We start from the raw sequence: 19141 nt of genomic DNA, 5'->3' as shown, positions 1-19141 counted from the left end.
CTAAAAAATTGTTGCAATTACAAATGTTTAGGCATTCTCATGTTTATTTCTTTTGTTTGTATTGGTATGACACAAAAAAGTGGAGAAACAAAAAGCCAAATCAGACACATTCCACGCAAAACTCCAAAAATTGACTGGACAAAATTATTGGCACCCTCAATTTAATATTTGGTAGCACACCTCTTAGAAGAAAATAACTGAAAGCAATTGCTTCCTGGAACCATCATTGAGTTTCTTACACCTTTCTAATAGAATTTTGGAACACTCTTCTTTCTCCAACTGCTCCAAGTCTCTCAGATTAGAAGGGTTCCTTTTCCCAAATTGCTGTTTTGAGATCTCTCTACATGCATTCTATGGGATTTAAATCTGAACTCATTGCTGGCCACATCATTACTCTCCAGCTCTTTGTGCTAAGCCATTTCTGGGTGCTTTTTGAAGTGTGCTTTGGATCATTGTCCTGCTGTAAGACCCATGACCACTGACAGAGGCCTAACTTTCTGACACTGAGCCCTACAATGCACCCCAGAATTCTTTGGCTTCAGATTTCATAATGCCATGCACACGGTGAAGACACCCACTGCCTAAAGCAGCAAAGCAACCCCAAAAGATCAATGAACCTCCACCATGTTTGACTGTAGGGACTGTATTATTTTCTTTAAAGGCCTCATGTCTTTTACTGAAAAAAAGTAGAATGATGGGTTTTACCAAAAAAGCTGTAACTTTGTTTCGTCTGTATACAGCACATTCTCCCAAAAGGATTTTGACTTCCTCAGGTAAGTTTTGGCAAAATCCAATCAGGCTTTTTTATGTTTTAGTGTCAGAATCCCTTTTCATTCAGATGGCAACATATAGTGTGAGCTGACACAATTGTACCCTGTGCCTGAAGGTCAGCTTGAATTTGTCTGGAAGTTGACTGAGATTCTTTATCCACCATTTAAACAATCCTTTGTTGCAATCATTGATCAACTTTTCTCTTTCGTCCATGTCCAGGGAAATTAGCTACAGTGCCATGGGCTGTAAACGTCTTGACAATGTTGCGCACAGAGGACACAGGAATATTGAGGTCTCTGGAGATGGACTTGTACCCATGCTTTTCCCAAATTTTCTGTGCTCAAGTTTGTTGTTCAAAATCCAATGGACCTTCACTCCAGAGATACGTTAAGACTGGGGGAGCCCTGATACAAATTAACAAAAAAAAAAAAAAAGAAAGAGGGCACACCAGCCTAGTGCATTATCTTTGTAAAGTATTTATTAATAAAATGAAAACAAAATATTATACTCACAAACACAAGTGTATGTAGACTTATCCATAAATCCCAAAACCAGAGATGTCAGATACACCGCACACACTCTCTTCCATGGGAAGAAGCCACTCAGGCGTACTATGGCTGACGCATTTCAGGGGGAGACCCTTCTTTATAAGAGCCCTCTGTATTACACCTAAGTTGCTTCTTCCCATGAAAGAGAGTATGTGCAGTTAATCCGATGTCCTTTTTTTTGGATTTATGGATGAGCTTAGCTTAGCAAAGCATTGTGTTGATACTGTATCTTATATACGCTTTTTCAATTATCAATTTTTGGAGTGCCATTAAAATCCCACCACTAGGGGAACACGTTCTCTTTTTTCTATGGATGAGCTTAAATACACTTGTGTTTGTGAGTATAACATTTGTTTTCAATTTTAAAATAAATGCTTTACAATAATAATGCACTGGGTTGGAATGCCCTCTTTGTTTTGTTTTTTGGATTCATTTTCGGGAGAGGCCAACAGTGGCAGCCTTCATATAATCTTAGCACAAGCTATATTCCTGGGGCTGTCAGCTGAATTGAATGGTGATCAACTCTCAGTCAACTATTAGTTACCCATGCTAGGTACCTTAGGGTTTGGGGCCCATAACTAGACCAAATCGATAACCAGAGCAATGACCACTCCCTTCTCACCCTGTATTCCCTGGCTATGGCCAGGCGTGCTACCGCCGCTGATGGGCCCCATGAGATATCCATTGCCCCTTATCCCTACCCTGACTTCTCTACCTCTCTCTTTCTCATCTTCCTTTCTCTGTCTTTCAGTTAAACATACTTTTATTTTGCATTTTGAATGAAATATGCACACAACCCTTATACCCACATCCTCTTTACTTTTGACTGTGCGGAGCTTCGGCTCCTTTTTTGAATTGAATAAAACTTTTTTTTTTTAAATAGTCAACTCTTCGTCCAAGATGGTCATTGTCAAGCTATTACTATTAAGCTATTAAATGTGAATTCAATTGAATGTGACAACACGAATTCAGCTTCATGTAACTCACTGATACCTAGTTAACTTGCCCTGTGGGTTGTCTAACAAATATTAAAATTATAACAATTTTCAGTGTTCGTTACACAAAAAAACTGACAGTAACTTGGCAGGGTCTGACCTCTGGAGGAAACCACAAAATCTTGTAGAATAGGCAGGAAGGGGAAGGGTCACCGTGAAGAACACAAGAGACGTTCTACCTATAACAGACAGCCAATTTACAGCACTTTCCTGTGGCTATTCGTTGCATCTCCCCACAGCAGACCTTTCCAAACCATACAGATGGAAACACATAAAGTCATCACCATCTGGTATTTTTAAAGCATTTCTAGGGTGATTCTTTCTACCAATTAAACGTGACTATTCTCAGATCATGTCTCTATATCCAAAGGTATTGTAAGCACACCGCCAAGAATCACACCGGACACCGAAGACTGTTAGAAATGACATGTCCACATAAACCCATGTACTAAGTGGAAAACGCTTCCTGTCTGATGGAAAGTGTCCAAAACCAGAACGATTTTCACAGATCGGGCCTCAGGCTTGTCTAGTTACAAGGAAACAGATTTCAGTGTTATGTCTGCTAAGCACAGGTGTTGATCAAAGTTTATTATTACGGAGTAGAACAGTTGACCTTCTTTACAAAAGCGGTGCACACAGAGCACTTTCCTACAAAAAACAATCAGGTGTGTGGTCTTCATCTCTAAATCAGTACACGCTGATCTCTGCATTGGGGGCATGTATGCTGGTCACTACATTGGGGGCACGCACGCTGATCTCTGGTTTGGGGGCATGTATGCTGGTAACTACATTGGGGGCATGCACGCTGATCTCTGCATTGGGGGCATGTACGCTGGTCACTACATTGGGGGAATGGTATGCTGGTCACTGCATTGGGGCATGTACGCTGGTCACTGCATTGGGGGCAGGTATGCTGGTCACTGCATTGGGGGCACGCACGTTGATCTCTGCATTGGGGGAATGGTATGCTGGTCACTGCATTGAAGGGGGCATGTATGCTGGTCTCTGCATTGGGGGCATGTACGCTGATCTCTGCATTGAATGGGGCATGTACGTTGGTCACTGCATTGAAGGGGGCATGTACACTGGTCACTGCATTGAAAGGGGGCACGCTGGTCACTGTGCATTGAAAGGGGGCACGCTGGTCACTGTGCATTGAAAGGGGGCACGCTGGTCACTGTGCATTGAAATGGGGCATGCTGGTCACTCTGCATTGAAAGGGGGCACGCTGGTCTCTCTGCATTGAAAGGGGGCATGCTGGTCTCTCTGCATTGAAAGGGGGCACGCTGGTCTCTCTGCATTGAAAGGGGGCACACTATACCTTAATTACTGAAGGCCCCTTTCACACTTTTGCCACCACAAAGTAACGCAATTTTTTATAGCGTTTTTTTGCCGCAAAGCAATGCCTATTACATTTTTCTGTTTGCGCCCCCCCCCCCAAAAAAAAATTTTGAGCACCAGCCGCCACTGGTAGAGGATGACAGTTGCAAGATGATTGGTTTGCATGGGCAAGACATTTTCTCTATCTAGTGGCCCGATGCTCAATTTACAAAGCTAACACACAGGGTAAGTATACTTATCTTCCAAAAAATTATGGCGAGACCAATGAGATTGATTTGCAAACTTACAGTTACACGGTTAAATTAGAAAGCCTTATCCTTATGTTAAAGCTTTGTGAATTAAGCATCTAATCTAAGGGCTTGTTCACACTTTGTAAGTTGACCTGCATATTTTTACAGATCGGTAAGGAAAGCAGTTTTTCTTCCACTGAACTTCTTAGCTTCATTCATCACAAAACTAACAATAGGACATTCCAGTGACAGCGACTGTTGCTAATACCCTGGGAAATCTGAGATTCATTTAAAAAGTAATTATCATACTAAAATAATAATAATGACTTATACTGAAATACTGATACTGCAGACATTTCCCTTTATATGGTCACAGAATGCGTCTGGGACCTCTTAAAGTAACGTTTGACACGGTTAGTAATTTACTTAATTTGGTAATAATGAAAAGGAATGCTAGACAAGTACAAAGATAGGATTTGGCCAGACTTTCGAACGACTACTCTGTATTCCCCAATTTCTACATAAGAAATATCATGACCCAGGTGCAATCTATTGCCTCCTGTTCTGAACTGTATTGTAACTGTATTGTCTTCCCTCAAATTGTAAAGCGCTGCGCAAACTGTTGGCGCTATATAAATCCTGTATAATAATAATATGAATCTATCAGATAAATACATTAATAGGAAAAAAGTTAAAGGTCAAATATAATCTCATATCTATTCATCTTCTCTAAAGCCCTGTTCCACTCCATGTGGTGACTTATTTTTGCTAGGAAATGCCTTAAAAACCCCTTTTTGTGAAATTGCTGCATACCCTCTTACTGCAAATCAGCTGCCCCACAAGGATGTGGGGGAGCTGGTCTCTTCCCTTGTTACCTTGTATTGCTGCGGACATTTAACAACGTTGCTGTCAATAGCATGGTCTTTGAAATATGAGCTTGGCTTGTAGAAACATAGAAACACTGAAGAATGACGACAGGAAAAAAAAAAAAAAGACCAAGTGGTCCGTTGAGTCTGCCCCTTTCATTTTAAATATTTATACTTTTTTTTTTTTGAGAATAGATCTAGATTTGTCCCAAGAATGTTTGCCGGTTTATATATATGCGATGCAGGAACCCTGCAAATCCACTGGGTTCCTGCATCGCATTCAAATCGCAGGCAGTTCACACTCCTGTATGCGAATTGCTGGGGGTGTCAATACAACGTTAACGACACCCCCAGATCAGTTCGCATATCGCAGTGCGAACTGCTGCGGACCCAAAAAAGGGTCTTGTGCATGTTATGTCCAAATGCGACGTAAATTCAGCCATAAAACCTGTATGGCTGAATTCACATCGCACAGACATCGCTTCAGAGCAGTGCGCTTCAAATCACATGCGATGTCTGTCATCGCACTAATGTGAACCAGGATTTACTGTTGACTGACTCACTATCGCTGCTGGAGGTCTATTCCAAGCATCAACTACTCTTTGAGTAAAATAATACTTTCTAAGATTAGTTTTGAACTTTGCTTCTGCAAGTTTAAGGTCATATCCCCGTGTTCTTGATCTTGGCTTCATATTGAAAATACTGCCTTCATTAACCTTATTCACCCCTTGATGTATTTAAAAGTTTCAGATAGGTCTCCCTTTTCCCTTCTTTCCTCCAAACTGTACATATAAAAAGTTCTTAATAACTTCCATACCGGGCCAATTCTGGCACTCCGCTCCTACATGTAAAAATCATAATTTTTTTGCTAGGAAATTACTCAGAACCCCCAAACATTATATATGTTCTTTTAGCAGAGACCCTAGGGAATAAAATGGCGGGAGTTGCAACTTTGTATGTCACACAGTATTTGCAAAGCAATTTTGGGAAAAAAAAAAGTTTCATAAATTTAAAAAAAAAAAAACACAAAAGTTAGCCCAATTTTTTTGTACAATGTGAAAGATGATGTTACGCTGAGTAAATAGGTACCTAACATATCACGCTTTAAAATTGCAAAAAACTCGTGGAATGGCGTCAAATTTCGGTACTTAAAAAATCTCCAAAGGCAACGCTTTAAACATTTTTACAGGTTACCTGTTTAGAGTTACAGAGGAGGTCTTGGGCTAGAATTGTTGCTGTCACTCTAACATTCATGGTGATACCTCACATGTGTGGATTGAATGCCATTTACATATGTGGGAGCGACGAACATATGTGTTCGCTTCTGCGTGCGAGCACTAGGGCGTTTTCAATTTTTTTTTGCTTTTTTGTACACTTTCCCCTGAATTTTGTTTTTTTGATCACTTTTATGCCTATTACAAGGAATGTACACATCCCTTGTGATAGGAATAGTGTATGACAGGTCCTCTTTATGGACAGATCTGGGGTCAATAAGACCTCAGATCTCTCCTCCAGGCTGGAAAGCCTGAGATAAAAAAAAAAAAAAAACATGATCTCGGCATTCTAGCCAAGATTACGGCAGTAATTACAACTGTCAGGCCGAATGTGATGTCATAACGTCGTGCCCAGGCCTCCGAGAGTCATTGAGATTGCCGGGGACCATCATCTGGTCCTCGGTATTCTCTATGATGTATGTCCCCTCCCACCCCCTGTAAGAACAATAAAGCGGCTGAACAGCCACTATGATTGTTCTTATGATGAAGGGAATCGCTGGCTGAAAAAAATTATATCTGAATGATTACTGCAACTGCACCCATCTTTCAGACATCTCCACTCAAAGCTCAGGACGTCATATGACGTACTGCGGTATGGAAGTGGGTAAAGTTGCTCCTGGTCTGTTTTTCCCTTCAGACCATTCATTATTTTACTGGCCCGTCTCTGGACCCATTCGATCTTATCAATATATTTTTGTAAGTAAGGGGTCCAGAACTGGATACAGTATTCTAAATGAGGTCTAACTAAAGATCTATATGGGGGAATCAGGACCTCTTTGCTCCTGCTGGGTCCAGAGATTTAGTGGATATACTAACCCTTATTTACCACTTGCCGACCGCCTAATAGCAGATTTACTGCTACAGGATGGCTGTTCTGTGCAGAATCCCGTATATATGCAAGATTCTGCACTTCCAGGTAGGGGGCGCGTGCACTTGCCGCTGGTGCGCTGCTTCTGCTGTGATTTGTCATAGCCATAGATGTCCGACGCCACCCGCTGGTCCTCAAAGAAATAGGATGGACGGAGCTCTGCATATGAAAACAATGCAGAGCTCCACCCGGTTAGCGGGGAGGTGCTGGATTGTATTCCCTGCAAAGCAGGAAATACTGGCCAAGACATACTGTTTTGCCGCTACACAAGGGCCCTGTGGGATTTTTTTTTTTTTTTTTTACGTCCCTGGGTGGGCCCGAACCCTGTGGGATTTAGGGGTCTATTTAGGCTTGCTGCAGGTCGGGCGAGTGCTTGAACTCCCTTCTGCTTCTAGGAACAGTAACAAGCTCATGGTTTGTAATATCCAAGTGGTGTCTGGCACCACCATTACTCCATACCTAGGATGTTCTTCTGCCATTTAAAACCATTTACACTGGGTTTGAGGTATAGCTATTCTTTATTTGCATCTAACAATTATCTATCTATCTACCTATCTATCTACCTACACTAGAAGAGTGTTTGCACTTGGGCAATAGTTGAACGGGGCTTCCAAACTTGATCTTGCATGGAGGCCTATTGGTGACAATGAGGTTGATTTACTAATTACAAATAGATTGTATATTGGGTTTTCTTTTCAAAGTGAAGTATTAACACATTCACTAGACTCTGGGGAAAGAGAGTGCAACTGCACTTGCACACTCTATTTGCCTTAAGTAAATCCCCCCAATGTTTCCCAATAACAGCTGGATAGAAGCTGGCATAATCAACCATTATTTCAGAATCAGAAATGTTTTCTATATGTGAAAAAAATTAGACCAAACAGTTGATCAAATGCAAAATTGATCAGTGAATAGCAAGCAATCGAAAGACTGTTGGTTCAATAATCTTAGTTGAACAAATATTCAACTTAAAATTACACACTTTCTAAGACCATTGTGTTACATCCAGAGGTCTGTGGCTGTTCTCTTTTATCCCACAGATGATAAGTGGTGGCCACAGGCTTACTTAAGGGCCATACACACTATAAGATTTTCTGAAGACTTTTTCCTTCAGATTTACCTTTTCTATGTAGTGCAATTGCCTGCCAGATTGCATACAAATTGAAAGTGTTTAGGTTTGACCTCATATTATATGGTTTTGGTAAATCTAAAGGAAAAAGTCTTCAGAAAATCTTATAGTGTGTATGGCCCATTACCATATTTAGCCAACAGTCAGATATGGGAATGCAGATTACAACCTTGTTACTAGAGAAGGTCATGTGGGACCTGCTAGAACAAATAAATACTACTCACTGACCGTATCAAATAATTGTACTGAGGAAATTATCAATTTTAGTATGTCAAACATTTAGCTTATTGGATTTACACAAGGGAAGTTTATGAAAATAATTTAAAGTTTCCTTTTCAGGTTTCATTAGAAAGTGGAGATGTTAAAGACATTAACAAGAGTGAAATTTAATTCCAACTCTTTCCAAACAGAAAGGCTAGTAAAATGATATGATGATATCAGCAGAATATTAGCACAAAAATAATAAATACCGAAATAACAGTGAAAATATACCTGTTCAATGAACGGTGGACAGCGTAATATTTTATATTTTACACCTAGAATGTCAAATTCAAATGCTAAACTGAGCAGGAAAATTCTGTAAGAGATCCCAGTTTAAACAAATAAATAAAAACACACTAGAAGATTATAAATTATTTGCCAATTATTATATGTTTTTAAAAAATATACAAATTGTAATTATCAACAACTGATGTGACTAAATTATTATTTTATCATTAGCACATGGTGAGGTAAGCCAATGGAATCAAAAAGCCATAGCTAGGCCAGGGCTCCTTTCAACGACCCTGTCACTATACAAAAACAACTAACTCAAACCAAACCTGTAAAAGAAGGTAAACACTCCCACTTTTGGGAATAGTTATCTCCTGGGTCCACTGCTGCTCACCTTGGTTCCACATGCTGATATCTACACGATTACTGAATCCATAAATGGGTGGTGCTCAGCATGAGAAAACCACTGGGAGCTGCGGGGGAACCAGGAAATTCACTCTCCAGCTTGTCTAAGGAGTTCAGCAGAAGATTTCTCAGTATTTGAGAAGTGCTCATAGGTGTGGGCATCAGGAAAGATGAATATTCATATTTCTTCTGCAGGCATAGCTTGGATTAGCAACTTTTGTATAGCGACAGGGTCACTTTAACTGTTCATTACAGACCTCCCAGTGAACTGCCCACTAATGTTCCAATACACCCTTTACAAGTCTGTTGAAATCCTCATCAGTGCCACCTTTATTAAGTTCCTGTAAAACTCATAGAAGGTAAAAATGTTGTTTTTTTTTCCTACATATATGTAGCTAGGAAAAAAACAGCTGGAAGAAAATCATAAAGATGTTGTCAACTTTATATAAGAATGGCAAATCATTGTTTTTGCGCAGTTAAAATATGGAATTGAGGTCCGGTTACTGACAGTATTACTTGCATGTCATGTGACACATCAAGTTATTTTCATCACTTTAAAGTTCAATAATACAATAATAAGTAGTTGTGAAGGCAACTAAGCACACCCTCATTACCAGGCTAGAGTAAGCTCCAAGTTACTCACACTAAAATTTCCTGAAATCCCACCCAATTTTCAAAATCTGATCTGGTCTTCTTAGAAACAAATAAAATTATCATCTGCTATTTTTTTTTGGATTATTCAGAATCCTAGTCCCAGAAGCCCCATCATCGGTTCCCATATCCCTTCGGTTAAGATCCACTTTCTACAAAAAAGACTTTCTAAAATAAAAGTCAATGCTGCCTTCACAAATACAAAAAAACAAGGGTTTTTTTTTCCCCACAATAACTCTGTAGAAATTCAGTTCCTATGTTTTTGAGTTTGTGATGACACTGAAGCAGAGATGGTATACAAAAAACGATTTTACAATATCCTAGTGAAGGGAATGTAGGTTCCTTTGGGTCCTTTAGTCATGCCCTGATTGGATATCATGTCTCCCCAATTTTTAAGATGTGCTCAATATAGAGCTTGGCTGATGGGTTGGCAGATAAAGTGCCCACAGTAGTCAGGAAGAAAGCAAGAGCAGGAAAGGTGTATCTGTTTATTTCCTCTGAGAGAAACCAAATCCAACCGAAAGGTTAGTTTTCAGAAGTTAGGTCAACCTAAAGCAGATGTAAGCCCATCAGAAGACATTCAACAATACTAAAACATATTGCTGTTGTAAAGAAAACGATTAAGAATACATTTTTATTGCTTTTTTTAGTGTTCATATGACCACTTTCTAAGTTTTTCAGCTCAGCTGAATTAAAATGTTCACTAAAGTTATTCAAGAACCCAAATGATATGATGAGACTCTTTCAGTCTTTCATATCTGTAGATGATGATGTTTCCAGATGTAGGGACGGAATTACCTTTCTCAGCAGAATAGAGATGGAATAAATCATATCATACCTGGATAATCATTTTTGTCTATGTCTGAATCCCCTCTCAGGGTGAAGCCAAATCCAGCCGGCAGGGTGCCAGAGGCCCAGGATCCCTCTAGGACCTGGGAAGGGTCCTTGTTCAATCCATTTCTGTTCCCGTTGTAAATAAATACTCTTCCTTTTCTATCTTTCCCTCCAAATGGAGAGCTGATCGCAACATCTGCAAAATCAAACAACATAAATGATAGGACTGCTGCTGCATATCCAGTCAATAAGAAGAGACTCTGCAAAGAACATGTAAATGAACCCCCTGCACGTCAGTAGAATTTAAAGGACCCCGTGCAAATCTTAAACTTCAGCTCTGAGTGGAGAATAAAGAGAAGCCACAGAGATTACTTTACCTTTAGCAGAGAGGCCACTGATATTACTCAAAACAAGTTTGAGCCTTTTTGATTGCGGTGACACAGAACATCAGCCACTGGCTGACAAATGTGATACAGCCTCAGAAGTAAATCAGAAAAAAGGAAGCTACAATAAATTTCCATGGAACACTCGTTCTAAGGCAGGGTTGTCCAACCTGTGGCCCTCCAGATGTTGGAGGACTACATCTCCCATACCCCCTTGCCAGCCTCTTAGCTGACAGAGTAGTATGGGAGATGTAGTCCTGCAACATCTGGAGGTCCTCAGGTTGGACACCTCTGTTCTAAGGTATCATTCTAAAGATGTCTTAGAAGAAATTCTGAATGATTTTTTTGACTGAAACACTCAGTACCTATGGGTATGGGTAGGCATGTGACCCACTCCTCCTCTCTCATGTGACAGTGCCTCGTGATTGGCATAGAACTGTCTCTAGGATCCATGGAAGGATTTCATAGCCATGCAAGCTCTAACCAGTTGGTTTGGAGTCTCTAAATGTAGTGGCTGGGAATTGAAGGAAAGATGACTGTGTACTTCTAGGTGGGGGAGGTGAGATAAGTGAATCTCTTACTTTTGTCTGGATTTATAAAGGTAAGGTTCACTTTACGATGATCAAATTTGCATACAGCATATTTTTGCATATTTTTTTCCATTTTTAGGAAACCAATGTTTTCTCGACCAGGCCATTTGTGGTTAGTAGTTAGCACTTCTGGCTTCCAGCACTAGGATTCTCTATTTGAATCCCAAACAGGACACCATTTGCATGAAGTTTCCCTGTGCTTGTGTGGGTTTCACTTGGTACATATTAATTTCACGCTTCACAGACATGCTGGTAAGTAAACTAGCTCAACTTCAGAGTGGTCAGGATAGCTGCTTTTCCCCCTAAGCATTTAGATTATTTTTCAAAATTGCTTTTAAGGGGGAGACATAGCCTTGATTATCACCACCAGATCAATCTCAGCTTTACAATAGGACAGAACATCTTCTGCTCCACTTTAGATGAAGAGCCTTAAAGGAGAAGTACAGCTAAAAGGTATTTTGGTTGTACTTCTCCTTGGGATCAGAGGAGTGCAGTATGTTTTGCATTTCTGTGACCCGTTTTCAGCTGACAGTGGGTGGGGTGACGTCACTCAGCCGGTCCAACTGTGCAATAAGAAATGGCAACCATCCCAACCTATACCTAGCTTTTGCAGCAAGGTGCACATGGAAGGGCAATGTACATAGTACATAGAAGATTTTCTCTCGCCTTCTATTTTGCCTACAACCATAGATTTTGAAGTTCCCATCTCTTTTGGTGGTCACCAAGACAAAAAGTAACTCTCATATCTTTACATGCTGGAGAAGGATCCTAACTTTACAGTCAGGATCCACAGAGATGCCTGAACTAGCTGCTGGCTCAGCCTCTCAGAGAGCCACTAGGAGACTGAGCCAGATGCTCTTATCCCCTCCACAGCCCAGTGAGCGATGGAGGGGCAGAGCAGAGTGCCGGTGACTAACAGTCCTCAGCTCTCTGATCACTAAAGACTGAGAACTGAGGGATCAGTGGTCTTTGATCGCTCAGTTCTCAGTCTTGAAAGCGGCAGGGGACAGATTAATTGGATTGATGTTACATCCACCTACGTGAGTATAAATGTTTCCTAAAAAAAAAAACAAAAAAACAACGATACTTCTCTTTTAAAAGTATCTAAGAAAAAAATGAAACTGCTATAATAGGAGTTACCTCTAATTTGACTTTCAGCTTTGCACAGACTTGTGGAAAGAGCAGGAAGCCACTCACATGAGTAGGAAATAAGATTTCTGGGAGGTATTCTATACACAAATGGTGTAGTTTTTTTTTTTTTTTTTACATAGTTGACAGATTAAGGTAGGTGTAGATTTCCTTTAACAACATATTTTATAACAATGCTTTATTTTTGACTACCACCAAGATAACAGTCCAGCTTCTTATTTCTAGCATTGGGTGTGCCACAAAGCACACAGCCCTGGGGGGGGGGGGGGGATGTCAGCTAGCAAAGCTGTGCAGTAAATGTGGAAGTTATTAGGGAGCTAGCAGACACAATTCAGGAGAGAAATGGGGGTTAAATGAGAGGTTATCCTCGTAGCGGCACTCTATGAAATGACGTGTGGAAAGCTGTACAATCCAGACACCAGTAAGCGGAAGGTCACCCTGGGTAACAAGACTGGGGTCACACACGCAGGAAACAAAGGTTCCTTATTACAATATGCTAATACTTACATCTGTGAGATAAAATTAGATTAGAGAACGATGTTCATAATGGTGACAACAAATATAGGTCTGTTTAATGAATAGATATACAGTATGATAGTTGGGCAGATCAGGGGTTTATCAGTGTGCTGATTTTACATATCAAGGCATTACCAAAACAGGGATTTTATACATTATTTATTATAGGTATTTATATAATGTTGTATAAAATGTCTTTGGAGTATGAGTAGAAATCAGAATACCTGAAGGAAAACCATGCAAGCCCAGCGAGAATGTGCAAACTCTACGCAGAGAGGTTCCTGACCAGGATTTGAACTGGGGAGCCCAGTGCTGCAAGGCAGAAGGGATAGCCACTAAGCCACTGTGCTATCTGATATTGAAGCAAGCATCACTTTATAGAACCCTGTGCTTACCAAGTATCCCCTGATATAGGTTACTTCGTAAAAATCTCTTCCACTTCAGCAGAGAAAAGGGAAAATGTTGACGCTTACCCACTATTCAAGCAAATCCTGACAATCAAACCTATTCATAACACATAACCACCCTCTAAGCATTAAGGAGGAAGTAAAGCTTCCTCTGTAATTTGTACCTATAGGTAAGCCTATAGGTAGTGTAAATATCTCCTAAACATGCACCGTTTAGGAGATATGTACTTTGCATGCAGCCAGTGACATCACTGGTGCATGTGCTCTGATGGATCGGCCGCCTGTGCCATTCCTTCAGAACCCTGTGCCGGCGTGGGAGTGATGTCATCACGCCTTCGACCAATCAGATGGCCGGAGGATGCAAACCCGGAGGGAAGACGGGTTAACATGTCGGCCATGTAAGCGTTGTGCGGGCGCTGCTGCGGGGGCTTCGTTCTAAGGTAAGTGTTTCATAATGAGTTAGTATGCAATGCAACCATAGAATGCATTAAGATAAAAAAACATTCTGACTTTACAACTCCTTTAACCCTTCCTCTAATGGCTCCTGCTCCTCCTTCTGTGTCCTGTGAATGCAGGGAGAGAGGAGAAAGCCACTACAGACTGGCACAGCGCTGGATCAAGTGAGCAAGTATGTAGGAGGTGAGGTGGGAAGGGAATGCCTTTACAACCACTTTAGGTGGCTGCGCCAAGATCTTTCCTCACAGAGATATGAGCGCCAGTATAAAATCATGCCAGAAATATCCATCAGTAGTAGAATATACTCTTACCATTGAATCCATCTTGATTTAAATCCCCTAGATTTGCAATAGAACTGCCAAATCTTCCAAACACTTCAGTCCCCATCAGCACTTGGGCATCTTTAAAAATAAGAGGTCTTTCCTGCAAGTAGAGGTAGACTTGGCCCACTTCCTTTGGATTACTCTCAAATTCGCGGTCCATGAAGAGCGGTGCCCCTACCAGGACATCATCCAATCTGCACAAAATACAAGTATAATTAGAATGGTGCAAGTGTAAACACTTTGCTCGTAGATTAAAGACAACTGTGTGATTTTACTCCTATATTGCAGGATTGTTTTAAGTGACACTAAAATTTATCCATTTCTTGTGTTTTTTTGGGATGTGCATGACCACCATGAGGGAATTTTGTACAAACCTGGTGAAGTCTAACATTTATATTCACCAGATTTGGTGCTTGATTTATACCAAAAAAGCAGCTAAAAAGTGGTCTAAAATATAATAGTGGGCTATCATTGAGGGTCTTTTTCTGAAAATGCTAGCTCTTTGGCTTGGTCTAGCTTACATACATCTGAGATAAAGACAATGAGCAAGCAAATGGAAGTCAGATAATAGTCAGAATTTCTTATCCCTAGATCCAGGTCAGTGACCCAAAGCATCTTCATAACTGCCAGGCACCTATCGTTTTTGGAAGAACAAATAGGCAATAGAAGTCTCCAAATTTTTCTCTTAAAGTGTTACTAAACCAAGGCCCTGCATTCACTATATCTGGTCTCCCACAGTACACAGAACATGGAAATGTAATCATTTTACAAAAAAATATAAACTGCTAAATGCCTTTTCTCATTAGCGTTATATAGCAGTCTTGTGACTTCTATCAGTGCCTGGTTAAAGGATGCAGGACTCCTGACCTTCTGTCTAGACAGTGCTGATTGGCCCTGTGCTGATCACATGCACTCTCCCAAGAACAAAAACATACTCTCCAGCAATACACACCAAACTGAGCATGTGCAGCCTGACTGACTGAGTAACTGGCAACGCAAGAAGAGGAGGATTTGTGCACACAGATCAAACAGCCTTTTACACAATGCAGAGGATTAACCCCTTAGTTCCACATTGAGTATAACAAGCATGCTTACTGCATATACAGATTTATTTTACTGTTATGGGTTTAGTAACACTTTAATTTTTTAAAACATTGTATTGCATATTTTCATGACTGTTTGCACTAGTTTTATGTGATGTTTATATTGATGGTCTGACTATTAAAGGGACAGTGCACCTTTCTTTCATTATGCAATTTGTCTAGTATTCGGATGGTAGAGTCCTGCTTTTCTGTACACATTTTACACTGAGCACAAAGGTTTGTTGAATTTTATTTTTTTGGCGATTTCTCTCAACAGATTTTTTTTTTAACATTTGTTTACTACAGTTGTGCCTGTGGGGGGGGGGGGGGGTTGGGGGAATAATCCATTGGTAGTCTGGCATCCATGGTGAACTGTTTATCTGAAAGCCTTGAGCAGTAGGATGGGGTAAATGATAACTCTGCCACCAGAGAAAGATTGAGATCCTCCTCGTCAAGCTTGACCCGACTGCATCTACTCCCTGGGAAGTCTTCGGGGAGGGATAAGATCAAGTTTTGGGTTAGCCATTTAGCAACTGTTCTGCAGCCTTGGTGTGAACTTCAGTGCCTGTTGCAAAGCCCCGTCAGCAGTATTGGTTTTGACCCTTTTAAAGGATAAGCAGACCTGATTCCTGCTGTGGTGCTACTCTGTGTCAGATTTCTGCATAGCCTAGGCTGTGGCCCAGGGCAACAGAAGTGCCAGTGATGGAACACATAAAAATGCTACTGTCTGTAAACACATTTCAAAATAAAATAAAAGACACATACTGCATCCATACCTGGCAGTGCCAGCTGGCCAGATCCTTATTGTTGCTATCCCTGCAGAGTTTGCACGTTGTTGCTGGTAGAAGAGTGTACTGAGTACTGTTCTGTATACCTAAAACTGAGCTTGTAACATGGGAGGGTGCAACTTTGCTGTATTCTTCTACCCATGGGTTCTAGATGTACTAATGCAGATTGGTCTCTTGCTGGCTCCACACCCTATGTCTTGATGTGGTTTGCATACCTGTCTCATCTGGCCCTAATAGTGTGATTCTAAAGGTGGTCCTACATCTGTAGATTTTTGTTTGAACGTTCTGGCGAAAAAGGATCAAAATTGTTTGCCCAAGCATTTATTGGTGCTTTCATGGACTCAATTAATTTTCAACAACTTCTAATACCAATACAACATCAAGGCCTCAATTTTTGATCAAAGATCCAGAAAAACTTTTACACGTGGATACACATAACACTAGTTATGATTTTTCTCAGCTGGATGCCAATTTACAAATACATAATGATTTCCATCCTTGTCCTTTGATTTATCTGCTCACAACTGCTTGAAAGCAATTGTCCAATCAGCCCCAGTCAAGCAAGTTGACTGTGGTCAGAGTGGGGACACAAACCAGATAGTCCAAGGGGGCAGGAAATCCACTTAGTTTGGGGGGCCCTGGTTGCTAGAAAACAACAAGAGAAGGGGGCACCGACCTTGTGCATTACCACTTAAAAGTTTATTAAAATCAAAGAAGGGTAGTGTACAATATACTCACAAACGTAGCATTGGAACAAGCATATAGGAAATGGGCACGGCTCGCTTCCAGGACACTTCTCTACTGCTGGATAGCGTGATGGCGTCCTCAAACCTGATGTGGCTTACGCGTTTCGAGGGAGGACCTTTTCCTCAGAACTAAAATCGCCACTGAACGCTACCCTTCTTTGATTTTAATAAACTTTTAAGTGGTAATGCACAAGATCGGTGCACCCTTCTCTTGTTTTCTTGTAGTGCCTTTTGGATACCCTTGGTCCTGAGGGGGGCAGCAAGACCACTTCATTTGTGTCATAAAACCGCCTAGAAGATTCACCTTCCCGCATACCACTCGAGCACAGGAGAGATATTGTTGTTTTTTTGGGCCCTGGTTGCTACACTGGGACAGCATGTTGCATTTCTAAGCAAGTGGCTACTGACTGTGCATACTGGGAATCCCAAGACTGTTGCCAATGGCTTAAGAACTGTGGGAAAACCTGTTTGACAGATTTTGCTTATATTTAAACCATTGTCTCATTTCTCCTTCCCTTTAAGTTGGTGAATGGTTTTCAAAATTGGTTTCGGGATAAATATGTCATAGTATACATGTATAACTGTTTCTAAAAAGCAACAGAGTTAACAAATAAGCATAAGCTACACAGGGCATTAACCTCCCTGACTGCACAGGCAGCTCTCGGAACAGATGGAATTTAACACAAGCCTCTATAACAGGGATCATAAAAATCTATTCGTTATGAGGGGGAATGTGTATATGATGTGACATAAACATATGCATTGTGTAAATGTTTACCCTTTCCAATACAGTATAGAATTATGATAAACGGCTGCCTGCAGCCAACATATCATCTACTATTCAGCTATGAAAATGATTAATACCTTGAAATGTATACACACACATATGTTTACACGTTTCCACAATAGAAAAGAAATTATATGATCCAAGTGATCATTTCTGCTCTAAAAATAAAAGTTTCCAGGGTGAAGGGGTGCAAATTATGTTAAACGTCACATGATCCCTCAGTGCATTAACATTGTAGGCTCTGCACTGTGTCATAGCGAATTACAGTTGGGGTATGCACTGTTTAGCATAATTGCCAACATTCCCAAAAAGTTCAGTGGAAATTTTTATGCATCCAGACCTCCGTCAACTTGGTGTAAAGGCCAATTCTAATATCATGAGACAAGACTGTAAAAATCAGAATTATAAATTTAGTCCACAGGGACCCTCTAAATAGGGTTGTATGTGCACCTCATGCTACCCTTGGCACATGTTGATGTTGGGGAGCTTTTGTAGGGGTTCCACCCAGGGGCATACCTACAGGGGTTGCAATTGTGACCTGGCCCCATGCTCCAGGGGGTCTGTGCAGCTCCCTTGTACACCTGGATAGGAGGGGCTGCGGTATATAGAGGAACCAATCTCTTCCATTTTCCTGCAGCCGATAAAAATTGGATTTTTCCTACAGCTTACCTGTAAAATCCTTTTCTTGGAGTACATCAGGGGACACAGAGCAGCCATAATAATTACTATCTGGGTTGTACGCCACCTATAGGTGAACGGACACTGGCAACTAAAAAGACAGGAAGTCCCCCTTTATATAAGCCCTCCCATAAAGGAAGTACCTCTGTGTCCCATGATGTGCTCCAAGAAAAGGATTTTACAGGTAAGCTGTAGAAAAAAACAATTTTCTTTATAGTACATCACGGGATACAGAGCAGCCATAATATTTACTATCTGGGACGTCCCAAAGCAATGCACTTAAGGGGAGGGGGGCACTGAATATAAAAACTGCCATGAGACTGAAAAAGATCTAGATAGCTGCCTGCTATGTATCCTAATGCAGATGCCTCTCGGCCCCTAACATTCACCTGATAAAGTCTAGTGAATGTATGTACTGAAGACCAAGTAGTGGCCCTACAAATCTGAGCCATAAAAGCTTGATGGCATATTGCCCATGAAGCACCTACTCTTCTTGTAGAGTGTGCCTTTACCCTTAAAGGGTGGAACCTTCCCCTTTAAACCACAAGCCTGGATAATAACCTGGTGAATCCATTGAGAAATAGTAGACCTAGATGCTGCCTGCCCTTTCCTGGGCCCTTCTGGCAGCACAAACAAAAAATAGGTCTTCCCAATCTGAGCTGACATCTTCAAATTGACCTTAAATGCACGCACTACATCGAGAGAATGCAACAACTTTTCCTCTGCTGTTTAAGGATCTGGAAAGAAGGAAGGCAGTGTAATGTCTTGATTCAGATGAAAAGCGGACACCACTTTGGGCAAAAAAACCTGGGTGTGGACGTAGAATCGCCCT

The 19141-nt window shown here is 41.0% G+C and overlaps 1 protein-coding gene across 1 annotated transcript in view; it reads right to left on the bottom strand.

Annotated features, from left to right (window-relative positions):
- The window catches only part of ITGA8 (integrin subunit alpha 8), a 278907-nt gene that overhangs the window by 107256 nt on the left and 152510 nt on the right, over nucleotides 1–19141 (bottom strand). The window contains exons 12-13 of the mRNA XM_082258730.1: nucleotides 14217–14422; nucleotides 10409–10600 (exon numbers count right to left, since the gene is read on the bottom strand). Coding sequence (XP_082114856.1) covers nucleotides 10409–10600; nucleotides 14217–14422 — 398 coding nt within the window. The remainder of the gene's footprint in view (nucleotides 1–10408; nucleotides 10601–14216; nucleotides 14423–19141) is intronic.

Source organism: Pelophylax lessonae (assembly GCF_965119305.1).
Source record: "Pelophylax lessonae genome assembly, chromosome: 5".
Taxonomy (NCBI): domain Eukaryota; kingdom Metazoa; phylum Chordata; class Amphibia; order Anura; family Ranidae; genus Pelophylax; species Pelophylax lessonae.
This window is presented reverse-complemented; position numbering and strand designations above follow the sequence as displayed.